This window comes from Osmerus mordax, chromosome 17 (assembly GCF_038355195.1).
Source record: "Osmerus mordax isolate fOsmMor3 chromosome 17, fOsmMor3.pri, whole genome shotgun sequence".
In the NCBI taxonomy this organism is placed as follows: domain Eukaryota; kingdom Metazoa; phylum Chordata; class Actinopteri; order Osmeriformes; family Osmeridae; genus Osmerus; species Osmerus mordax.
In genome coordinates this window covers 16,149,248-16,161,923 of record NC_090066.1, presented here as the reverse complement: position 1 = coordinate 16,161,923, position 12,676 = coordinate 16,149,248, and the positions used below count along the sequence as shown (strand labels likewise).

The window sequence follows — 12,676 nt, the reverse complement described above, 5'->3', positions numbered from 1 at the left end:
AGCCGCGAAGCCACCTTAAGTGTTTCTACCTTTTCTTATTATTGGGTGTGCTTTGCCTTCAGAAAGGGCACAACCTTTGTTCTCTCACATATATATTTATTTATTATTGTTTATTTTCGCCCCCCTAAGGATCAGTCAATATTTGGACTACATACACAATGGCGGTGTCAAAAGGTTTGTCTTGGTAGCGATTGCTTGGTTTTATTTTTATTTATGTTCCGTTGGATGGTTTAAGTTCAAATTACGTTTTTGTGGTGAAAAGTGAAGCTAACGGTGGCTAATTTGCTAGCCACAGTCACTGACGTTACTAACGTCACTACGTCACTAATGTCACGAAAACACGCGTGACTACCTGTAGCAGAACATTCGTTTCACATCTGTTAACTTGGGGGATAGATAGGCTATCTATAGCTTTACTGCAAGGCAGCTGCAGGAACGCCACAAGCAAAGAGGCCAGGGTGATAACTATTTACTCATTTTACTTTGTGATGTGAAACACAATTATGAAATGTAATGTACAATATTAGCTGATATTATTAAGGAAGTAGGCCCACATCTACTTTTGGAAACGGTAGTCTACTATTTCACTGAAGCATTAGCATCATGACATTAGCCTCTGTTGCCCGGGCAACACATACTACAGTGGTCTATGATGCATTTGTTTTCAATCTTTAAAATAAACATTCCTCACAAATACATTTTCGTTGTAGGATTTATTATGACATTACATTACAAGTAAACGATTTGTGGGTGAAATTATCATTACCTGTGGTTTCAAACCAGTGTTGCTCACTGCAATGCTGTAGCCTACGCGAGACACTACAAAAACATCTACACAGCTGCAGGAAGTCAAACGGCGACAGAACATGTTCGGCACTCCCCTTACTTAAATCAAAAGTCTATCTAACTACTAACCTGAACTTCATTGCCACAGCCTAAACGTTGTCAATCTGTTCATGAAAATAATTAATTTCTGGGTACGCTGACATTAGATCTACTTTCGGTTGGGTGGACAGACCAAAAATGTCAGTTTTGCCTTCCACCGCTTAGGCCCCGTCCACACTAGCCCGGGTAAGTACAAATACGCGTATTAGAATTGAAAACAATCTCATACATCTCTGTACGAATACAGCTATGTATCGTACAGGACTGGGTAAGCAGCCACACAAACGATTAGTTTCTCCTCCACCTTGAAACCTAGAAAGCTAGAAATGTTCACCATGGTTGCTACGTTACGAGAAACAAGAAAACACTCCGATTGGCCATAGAAAATGAATGGAAAACATGTTGTGTGAACACACTGTGACGCGTATCTATTAAGTGATAATACTTGTACCTGAAGTACACTAACTAAACTGGCAAATAAATTATAGAGATGGAGCAGCATATTTCTTTCACCTTCCATGTTGTACCATCTTTAAATTTTTGAAGTGTGTAATTAAAAGCAGCATCATACATACATACGGGGAGTCAGGTGGCTGAGCGGTTAGGGAATCGGGCTAGTAATCTAAAGGTTGCCAGTTCGATTCTTGGCCGTGTAAAATGACGTGTCCTTGGGCAAGGCACTTCACCCTACTTTGCCTCGGGGGAATGTCCCTGTACTTACTGTAAGTCGCTCTGGATAAGAGCGTCTGCCAAATGACTAAATGTAAATACATTGTAGCCTACATTGCAAGCGTGTCCAGTAGCCTACTTTATGCTATACATATAGCGATAGTTTAGTTATTAAATAACTCTTCATAATGTTTAATCGGGACCAAATATAGGTTACGTTACAAGAAATAGGCTATTGAAGTCACTCGTTGTAATTACATGTTAGCTTGTTAAAGTCAACGGAGGCTTTGACTGCGTCCCCTTTTTTATGGTTACTTTTTTCAGACAATTTGTACAGGCTCATAGCCAGCGCAATAATTTAGAACGGTGAACAGACAGTGTTACTGGAACTACTTAGTCTGTGTTCATTATCACCTGATTATACGGACACCCCTGCAGCCAATAAGAATCGAGTATTCACCCTGACCATGGTATATACTGACGTATGACAAGCAATCCGGTCACTTGGCTTTCGAGCTACGCTACCGGCATTGCAAACCTTGACAAAATCAAACGGCTTGTCAATTGAGATTTCCCCAACGCTTTTATCTTCACGTTCCTGATCTTCAGTGCTACTGATATTTTGCCAACTATTTGCTTTTCAATCGTCACTCGCAGAGGTAAGACATTAAAATGTATATATTCTAGCGTCAAAAGATCTGACAGGAAAATGTAACTGGGTAATGCTAGCTAGCATTGTTGCTACTGATACAGTTACATATTTTGCCAAGTATTTGCTTTTCAGTCACAGAGGTTAGACAAGAAAATATATATGTATTCTAGCGTCAACAAATCTGACAGGAAAATGTAGCTGGGTACAGTAGTGCTAGCTAGGATTGTGATCGGTAACAGTGCAAACCGAATGAAACCAGACCAGAGCCGTTTTTCTAGTTAGAGCGAGCTAGCTCTAGCTAACTAATTTGCCACAGTTTGCATTGTTCGCTTATATCTGGAGCCAGCAGCTAACCTGTAGCCACTCGGGCTAGTTGGGCTTTTTAAATATTTAGCTAGTAAAGGAACAGTTAAAATGCAAGAACAATACCTAAATTTATAGTTTGTCGTGAAAAAATGGTTTATTACCAGAACAGCCGTTTTGAAATGTGCAATAAACTGCTAACGCTAACTGACTTTTCACATAAGTGTATTTTCAATGAAATAATGTATTTAAATGACATTAAAGGGAAATCAAATATCACAGAGACCTATTTCGGCCATACATTCTAATATTGATTGCACAGAATTTATATTGTAGTTAAATATTTCGAGTGGTTGTCAAAGAAACGTTTTAGCGGTCTCAGTGCTTCTGGTAATTTGCTTACGAATACACATTATTTGATTTAATTGGTTTATCAGTACAGTAGTTGAATAGAAAAACGAATATTAACAGTATTTCATGTCAAGACTGAAATATTAAAGTTATCCAGCACTTATGGCAATTCTAGCCAGTAGGCCTATGCTACAGTAAGAATTCTGTCCGTTGTCGTGTTCAGCGTGCTTGGCCGTCTTAAATGGCAAGCATATCTGGTCATAAAACGTTCTCATGACTTTTCATTGCATTTTTGGGTCTCTGTGCAAATTATGTTTTTATTTATTTCGAATAGTTCCTGATCTGTGCTCTGCATCTCCAGAAGGCCAGCCTGAGCCCTGTTGCCCAGTGACATTTGTGAAGGTAAATCTTTATTTCTCCTATAACTGTACTTGTAGTACTCCTGTAAGGGACAACGTTTAACAATAATACAAGACACGATGCTTCACTTTTCATGGCTTTACTGAGAATTATTTAGCAAGGATAAACAATTACCAGGGTAATTCCTGCATAGAGAAAATTTGGGCGCGCGCCTAAACCGTTAACAAATCCCGAGCGCCTAAGGCAAAAAAAAAGTCAGCGATAAAAAATAAAAGCTGTGTTCATCACGCGTGCAATGCATGTCAGTGAATATGTTCTCAAATAGTATTTTTCAAGTAGGTTAAAGCCGAACCTTCGTTCTGTTTTGATCAATAGTAATCGAGTTGATAAGCGCGTCTTCTTGTCTGATCAATTCGCTACTGTGAGGTGCGCGAATGGACAGAGCCATCGCACCCTTTTCCCCAACCAAGTAATGTGTTGCAATCGCAGCAATTACAAGAAGAATCCACACGTTGTTGCTGGGTTAGGGTCAATGTCAAGGTCCTGAACAATGCGCTGTACCAGAAGAAAGGAAAAAAGAGTGGATTTGTCACAGCTGTCATTCCCATTTGAAGGCAGGAAACAAATCATCCATTGCTGTGGCTAACAACCTGGAGCTGGAGCCCATTCCCCCAGAGCTCTGTGATTTGAACGTGCTGGAAAGACAACTTTTGGCCAAAATACTGCCATTTGCCAAGATTGTCACACTTCCTAAAGGTCGACAAGCAGCTATACATGGGGCTGTGGTGTGTGTGCCATCCGAGGTGGAAACAACGGTAAATACTTTACCAAGACCATGCAGCTCATCCCAGTTATACAGAGTGAAGATGAAAATGCGTCTGGTTTACAAAGGCCACCAGCTGTTTCACACTGTAAACATGAGAAATTTAGTAGCGGGACTCTCAAAGCTCATTGACACACACCCTGACTACAGAAACATTACAATCAGAGCTGATGAGAAAACGGATGATGATGATCCGATGGACCTTGATAGCGATGATGGAGGTACTTCATCGCATAGAAAGTGCTGATCTATCAGAGGTAAAGTCTGCAGCTTTACAGCCTGCTTATGAGCAACACGAAGACCATGACCAACAACCTCCCAATGCAGAGACTGAGAAAGCTGCACTAAGACCTGGAGTTGGCTTGGACAGTTGTTTACAGCCACCTGACCTTGGAGAAGAAACACTGACCTATGGGGATGGGATTTTCAGCATTGCCCCAGCACAAGGAAACACGCCTGTTAGCTTTTCCCAAGGCTTGAGGCAATGGCTTTCCCTGTTAAGTTCCCTACTGGAAAGAATACATTAGACGAGACAAGACAAGTCAAACTATCCCCGAGCATGTATTTCAATGCAAGGCTTTTCTGTGTTGACACTCGTTTTGCAAGAGACCAAAGCTACCTGTTTTTGGCGCAGTTTGTCACAGAGACTCACCTGGCAAAAATGTCATGTCAATTCAGTTAAGGAAAATCCAAGATCAAGGACGGACGGAAAATATCCAACAAGTTGCTACAGGACAAACGTGAGGTTGAGAGGTTGGTGAGAAACAGAGATGCTACAAGATTCATGCAACCACTGAGAGGGACTCCAGCTTACTGGGATAGAACTCTGAAGGATTTGCTAGCCATGGTCAGACAATTAGGAAAGCCAACTTTCTTCCTGACCTTCTCTGCTGCAGAATTCAGATGGCCAGAGGTAATCACAGCCATCAAAGCACAACAAGGTCAATGGGTGGATTTTTCTGAGCTGGACTGGGCTGAGAAATGTGACATTCTCAGAAGTAACCCTGTAACCACCATGCGCATGTTTGACAAGAGGGTTGATGCTCTGATGAGACAGTTGCTGTTGGGTCCTGCGCAGCCAATCGGTGAAGTTATCGATTACTTTTACCGGGTAGAATTTCAGGCGAAAGGAAGCCCCCATATACATTGTCTCTGTTGGGTAGCAGGAGCTCCTATCGTCGGAGAAGACCGGGATGACGAGGTATGTGACTTTGTGGATCGCTACATTTCATGCCAGCTACCTGATGAAGACAAACAACCCTTACTTCACAGATATGTCACGGACGTTCAAATGCACAGCAGAAGTCATTCCAACTCATGCAGGAAAGGTAACAAAGTATGCAGATTTGGATTTCCAAAACCACTTATAAAAAAACCGCGCGTAACTTACCCTATGCCACAAGAAGAGGAAGGACCACCCCAAGAACATGCAATGGCACCACAAGCAGCCAAGAACAACCTGAAACCGGTCTGGGACTTGCTAAACGACCCAAAAGCACAGGTTGAAGACATGTCACAGCTATTGGCGCAGTGTAATATGACATTTGATGAGTACGACACATGTTGAGTCGTTGACCTCCGCAAGCGTCATTTTAATGAAGCGTGATGTCAAGGACTGCTGGGTGAACAACTACAATCCAAATTTGCTAATGGCGTGGAACGCAAACATGGACATCCAGTACATTCTTGATGAGTATGGTTGCATCATGTACATGCTCTCCTACATATCCAAGCCAGAGCGAGAGATGAGTGACCATCTCAAAACGATAGTCAAAGACATGAGCCCAGAAAATCAGACGGAACGAGAAGAAATGAAAGGTGTTCTTCAGGCTTATTCAAAACACAGAGAGGTCATCGCCCAGAAGTCTGTGGCCCGTACGTGCAGCCTAAAAATGTCTTGCTCACGCGAGGTTTTATTTCTACAAACGAGTGACAACGCACTGAGAATGAGTCTCCCGCTTAGCGCGTTGCAGAAGAAACCAGAAGAAAGTGAGTGTGTGGATGACGGGTATACCCGACAAATACAGAGCCAGGCCTGAAACGCCAGAGTTTGAAAACATGTGTCTAGCAGACTTTGCATCACATTACAGGATTGTCTACGGAAAGGAAACGGAAGACGGCAAACGTGTCAGTCTATTAAACAACATGGGAATGATCCAGAAACGCACCAGAGGGAAGCCTGCAGTCATCAGATATGCTCGCTTTTCAGAAAAGAAGGACCCAGAGAACTTCTACGGAAGATTGCTCAAACTCTACCTCCCCCATCTTTCAGAGTCATCGCTGAAAACGGAAATGTTCCCCACACACCAGGAGTTTTACAAACATGTCTATGTGAGATTACCAGGAACACACAAGATATGCGCAGACACTGCAATTGTTCAAATAAACCAACAGAATTTTGAACAACACAGTAAGATAGTGGAACAAGTCTTAAACGACTACATGCAGAACGGCCCTGTGGAAGATGCTTGGAACACCTTTGCCCCGGAAGCTGAGTTGGACAAGTTGGAATGTATAGAAGAACGAAAACAAGCAGAACCACTTCATGAGAATGAACAAGATGATGTTCCGGAGTTTACACGTGAGAAGCACACTGGGGGGATTGCATTTACTGTAAAGGCCCCACAAATGTGCCCAGATTTTGTTCGCAAAATGTATCTAAACCTTAACCGGACACAAGCTGGCACATTCTACTTGGTTCGTGATTGGTGCGTTAACCGTGTGCGTGGCCTAAATCCTGACCCTTTCTTTTACTTTGTCACTGGTGGCGCAGGCACAGGAAAATCTCACCTCATAAAGTGTGTTCATGCTGAGGCAACAAAAATACTCAGTAAACTGCCTAGACTATGCGAGGAAACCGACATATCCATGCCAACCGTTTTACTGACTGCATTTACAGGAACCACTGCTTTCAACATTTCAGGCAACACTTTGCATTATGTCCTAAAGTTGCCACGGTGTTTAAAGCCACCGTACCAAGGACTTGGAAATCTTATAGATGAAGTGAGGGCCCAGCTGTCAAACGCCGAGATCATCATTATTGACGAGGTGTCAATGATTTCAAAGCCCTTGTTTGCCTACGTCAACTGGAGATTACAGCAAATCAAAGGCAGTAAGAAACCGTTTGGTGGCATGTCGGTTCTGGCGGTAGGAGACTTTTATCAGCTCCCCCCACTGGGAAGACGTAAACTGCTCTGCGTGTTTGAAGAAGATACACACTCTAAAGAAAATTATAGTGGCTCAACTTAAAAAAATTAAGGTAACAATTTGCATGGACTTTTTTAAGTAGTTCCAACTCAGCCATTATTGAGTAAATTCCGTGATTCTTTTATAGTCAGACTAACTCAATTATTTAAGTACAACCAACATGACTAACAAACTTAATTAAAGTAAATCTACTTACATTTCCTGAAAATGTTTAGGTAATATTAAGTTTTCAAATTATTTAATTTAGGCCATTTTAAGTTATTTAATTTGCTTCCATTCTACTCAGAAATGTCCATGCAAATTGTTACCTTAACTTTGTGTTAGTAACTTAATTCATTTTAGCCAGAATAAAATACACATAGCAATTCCTTTTTTATGATCAAAATTGTATTGTAACAGCAAAGTAAATTCATAAATTATATTATTATAGTGTTATTTTATAACTTATAAACAAAATAAACATGCCTGCTTAGACAATCCCCTGAATCCAGTGCTTCATTCTCTGTGCATGTTAAAGAATACAAAAAATAAACACACCATATACCATGTGAAAAGGAATACATAAATTAAATGTTGCTGATGTTGGAAAAAGAAATTCAAATGGCTATATGTATTCTACATGGCGAATATAGAGGCATGTTTTCCAAGGGACTTGGCATTGTAAGTAGGTGTAAGTGCGAACTATCAACAGTACAGGTGCTGTTTCTTGCACAACAAAACATAACAGTGCAACATACACAGTAAAAACAGTGTTAAATTTCCAGTGTTAAGTAGCCTAGAGTTGACCAGTGTTAATGTCCGAGTTGATAAAAATACTTGCAACACTGGTGGTGTTAAAATATGCCACAAGGGGCGCTGTGGAGCAGAGTTCCATTTACTAGAGTTGATTGAAAATGCTACTAACACTCGTGGTGTAAAAATGTCGTTTGCGCACGTCACACACCAACGGTCAAAACCAGCTTCTCGCCCAGGAGGACAGGAGAAAGCACACGGGTGAGTGAATTGATTTTGGAAAATATATCAGCAAGCTAGTGTTATATCGACATTAAGATTGTGTAATTTATCAATTCATTATTTTGACAAAGGAAATGAAAAATTCCGAACAAATTCAAGTTATAGCTCATCGAAAAAATGAATTACTAACAGCTAGAGTCAGGGTACAGTAGCTAGCCTAGACCTCGACACCATCGCGTTTCACGTGATTTAGCTACAAGAGCATGTATCGAAGTTAAATCACAAGCTATTTTAATGCAGTGGGTGAGTAATTTAGGTGAAATAACATGGTAGACCTAGCCTACTTTAATGTACTGTAGCCTATCGAGTTAGGCTAGGTCTAGATATCTAGGTTAAGCTGGCTACGGTAGCTAACTAGGTAACTAGCATGAGAAGCTAAGAATGGCGCGCATAGTTGCTAGTCGAAACGTTTTCTTGAACCAATTATTTGTGATATATTTACTTGAAAAATGTGATCATATTAATTTTTCTGAAAAAAGACAAGCCCCCCATTTCAGAAAAAAAGTATTCATTTTATAGTTTATTTCATTTTCTGAGGGAAATGTGATGTACTTTGCAAGTGGCAATGGATTTAAAAAATAGGAAAGATAGTTTAAGGATTTAGACGGCAAACTCAAGGAGCAACATTAAGTTAATATAGTTAGGTATTAACTATTGTTAACCATTTATTGTCTTTCAGAATTTAAAGATGTTAGTAAAGGTAAAATTTGAGAACGCCAAAAAATTCATCAAACTTCCAGATGGCTTCACACACGCGGATTTCATAAAAGAAGGTGATTTGCCTTCAATGGCATATTTAACTGTATATTTACATTATCCTTATCATTGAGATATTTAATTTGCATGTTTCTGTGCCGTTCAGAGTAAGTTTGGCCTAGCGTCTGACACAGTGCTTCACATATATTATGACACTGAAACTGAAGTAGAGGAGGATGTCCTGGAAGAATTACTGAACGAAAAACCTAACCTGATGTTAACGGTCAAAGACCAAAATGAAGGTATGCTGTCATGCACTGGCCTTGTTGGTATAGTTGTGTGGATGCCTCCTCTAATCAGCCCTTACAGTTTCAGATACATGGTGGAGTTCCTGCACAGATGTGTCGCTGTCTAGCCACTCAAGTGATCAAGATAGAACACCTAGTCGCCCAGAACGTCCTCACAAGAGACCCAGGACATCAGATGAATCAGCATCTGAGGCAAAAGAGGTAACCTGTACTTTTTTCTAATAAGCTTACATGTACATTTATACAGATGGACATTGTGTATGTGTTACACACACTAAATGTGCTTAAAACATAACATTATAATTGTTGTTTTTGAAGATGGTCCTTGCTGTCCTCAAGCAGAAAGCAGGGGGAGATGTTATCCTAACAGAGTACAAAGATAAAACCTCTCTGTCAAGTGAAACAAGACGACTTCTTGTCAACATACTTGTTGGACACATGGTTGAGATGCATGGGTAAGTTTTTTTATTTATTTTTTAAAGGAACCAATGTGGCTCTAAAGTAACATTCCTCAACTTAAAAAACAGATTCATGTAAAACATCTTACACATAAACAGAACTGAACATAATTTGGTAAACCACGAATCGTAAGGAATGTTTTAAATTGTTTTAAGGTACTGGTATGTGTGGCAAATATGACTGGATACATCTAATTTCTAAGGGCGTGGGTTTTTCTTTGTTTCCCGTTTAAGGAGAATCCCCACAAAGAATAAGAAAGAGCAATATGCTCTTGGAATTGTAACACTTTTCCCATCGTTCAAAGATCCTTTTTCAAAGAAGGGCTATGTAAGTACTTAACTAACATGTTTCACTGCATTTATAAAAAACAAAAGTAGTCTTCCCAGAACCAAAGAGCATCTTACACATTTCCAGTTGTCTCCAACAACCAATAAGGTCTCCTACTGACTACCATCTTGCCTGGGTTCAGTGTGATGCCAGTAGTCTTGATGGCTCTATTTAGTATAGCTGCTGCTGTGCAACGCCAAAGCATTTAATACCTCATTGATTGTGTCTTGCAAATGTTCGCTTTTATTTCTGTAGGAGCACTTCTACGATCCTGATGGCAGAACTGGCTACATTGCATGGCGCCTTAAAACTGTGCAGAGGAGTATATCCCATCATACCCGAACAAACCTGGATGCCAGCATCCCTCTGGGGGAGAGAACTGGCTTTGGACCTTCCTTAAACAGATGTACCTATCCCGAAGAGCTTGATGAAGATGCTGTAAGGGAGGCCATTGCCTTTCTTACCCATTCTTCAGATGAAGCACAGATCTTCCAAAAAATGAAAGAAACTTTTCAGCATAGAAATTCACTTGTCCATGACCCAAACAAGGCCGCTGATATACTACAGATCTTTCCAAGGTTTTTGAACACCAAAGGACTGGTAAGATGAGTGTTTTCCCCCTGCTACGTTTCAAATTAGCAAAGACTGAAATGTGCAATCTGAGTATTCAGGACTTTCTTTTTACATGTTGGGATGACCTTGTTAAGCTAGTTGAGGGAGTTGGGTATTGTGGTGAGGGATTTTTATGTTCTAAGAAAGTTTGTCTTGAAGGTTAACCAGGACTTCAAACTGCTCTTTGATGCCGAGACTGCTTCAAAATTGCTGGAAAGGTGGGACACAACTTTCAAGCAGAAGATCATCAGTGAAGCCATGTCCCTCACTTCAACGCCTGCTGTGTGTTCCCTTCTTCGGTCGGCAAAAAACGAAACAGACAGTCAAGATTGCTCCAGTAAGAAATTCTAGTTAAGTGTAGAACTTTGAACTGTGTATGTACTTGTAAGTTCTGTAGTAACTATAAGGAACATGCCTAGTGTTGTTCTTCTGTGTGCAATGCATGGTTTTGCAGCAAGTGTTAAACATATGTCAAGTTGGAATGTGTCAATGTGGGCCCTGTCTAAAATGCATGCACAGGTCCTAACATTCAAGTTGGAAAAGGTCTGGATGTACTTCTTAATGTATTAATCATCATTTCAGACTGGGACAGTGATATGGCTACGCTGCTTTTGCTGATTCATCTTCTTCCACCCCAATCTGGAGCGAAGAGGGCTCTGAAGATAAGTGCAGTGGATGCAGCCAGCAGGATTCTTGTGCATCACAAGGTATCAATTATGTGCTATAGCTTCTCTCCTATGGTTTAATTAGAATGTTTGCCTTCCATACGAGTGCCCTGGCCTTTATTGAGTCAAACCTGACACAATATATTTATACAAAATAAATAACAAATCTTTTGTTTCTCCATATAGTCATGCAACAGCATAGAAGAACACCTGCGCCAAAGGAAAGGTCGACAACCCTATCTGCTTGCTGTAGGAGGATCACCCCGCCAGATCGACCAGTACTACATAGCTCTTGACCAGAAGCTCATTCCTTGTCAGGCGGGTGGTTCCCTCTCTGCCTTTGATGAATTGTTCAAAATCCACTTTTGCTTCAACTTAATGTATGACGATGCTCTTCTTCACTTCTTCACTTTCATGCAGACAACAGTATATAAAATTGACATTGGGAAAACCAAAGAATCGCCTAGAGTTAAAGAACTTCGTGCTAAACTAATCAACTAGGTTAAACATGTTTTTTTGTTTTAAATGCCAATCCACGTTTGAAACCAGCCAGTTTCTTGTTACTCATTTACGGTTTGAACATGGTTTTTATCCCAACAAGAGTTTCAAAGTAATGTGTTCACAGCAAACATGTAGAAAGCAATTTGCTGGATATGCCGGATTTCGTAAACATTTAGATTGTAGTCATCAGGTAGATCAGACTTGTGTAAGTAGCCTGGCTGTTGAGTTAAATGTTCCTTCTGATGACTCGTCAAGGCTTGATTTCTCTGAGTCGAGTTCTGTAGTTCAAGACTCATCCCATTCAGGGAATTTTGAGAACAGTGGGGTAGGTCTCAATACAGAGAAAATAAAAGACATGTGTGCAGCAATTGTTTCAAAGATACAGAGAAGTGGTGCATCCAGTAACACAGTCACATCGATTGTTTCAGATTTGGAAGAATTTGCAACTGAAATGCATTCCCAAATTAAGCAAACTGTGCTATCAGTCATTCCGGATAGTATTCTTTTGAAACCAGCAGTTGAGCAAACATTGGAAGATTTTCAAAACCCATTTTCTGGTTTAAACTCAGAATACAAACGAGTGAAGTACTTTGGTGAGAAATGGGGTATTGTTGAACCTCTAGAAATTGTTTTAGGTGTTAGGTATGACACGAGACGTAATGGGACAACTGGCATGTATAGTCAAGTTCCAGTGAATGACACATTTGTGTATGTCCCTATACTGGAAACCTTGAAATTTATATTCCGAAACCCTGAAATTTGTGAGATGATCAAAGCAGACACCTCAACCAGTGACGATATCTATCTTTAATGATGGGGCTTACTTTAAAATGCATCCACTGTT

The 12,676-nt window shown here is 40.4% G+C and overlaps 1 protein-coding gene across 1 annotated transcript; it reads left to right on the top strand.

The window, feature by feature from the left end:
• The first annotated feature begins 9,586 nt into the window (after positions 1 to 9,586).
• Positions 9,587 to 11,832, top strand: LOC136959915 (uncharacterized). Its single transcript, XM_067254152.1, has 5 exons — positions 9,587 to 9,723; positions 9,961 to 10,054; positions 10,826 to 10,997; positions 11,312 to 11,373; positions 11,518 to 11,832. The coding sequence occupies exons 1-5, from the start codon at positions 9,587 to 9,589 to the stop codon at positions 11,830 to 11,832; spliced, it is 780 nt and encodes a 259-aa protein (XP_067110253.1).
• The last annotated feature ends 844 nt before the right edge of the window (positions 11,833 to 12,676 follow it).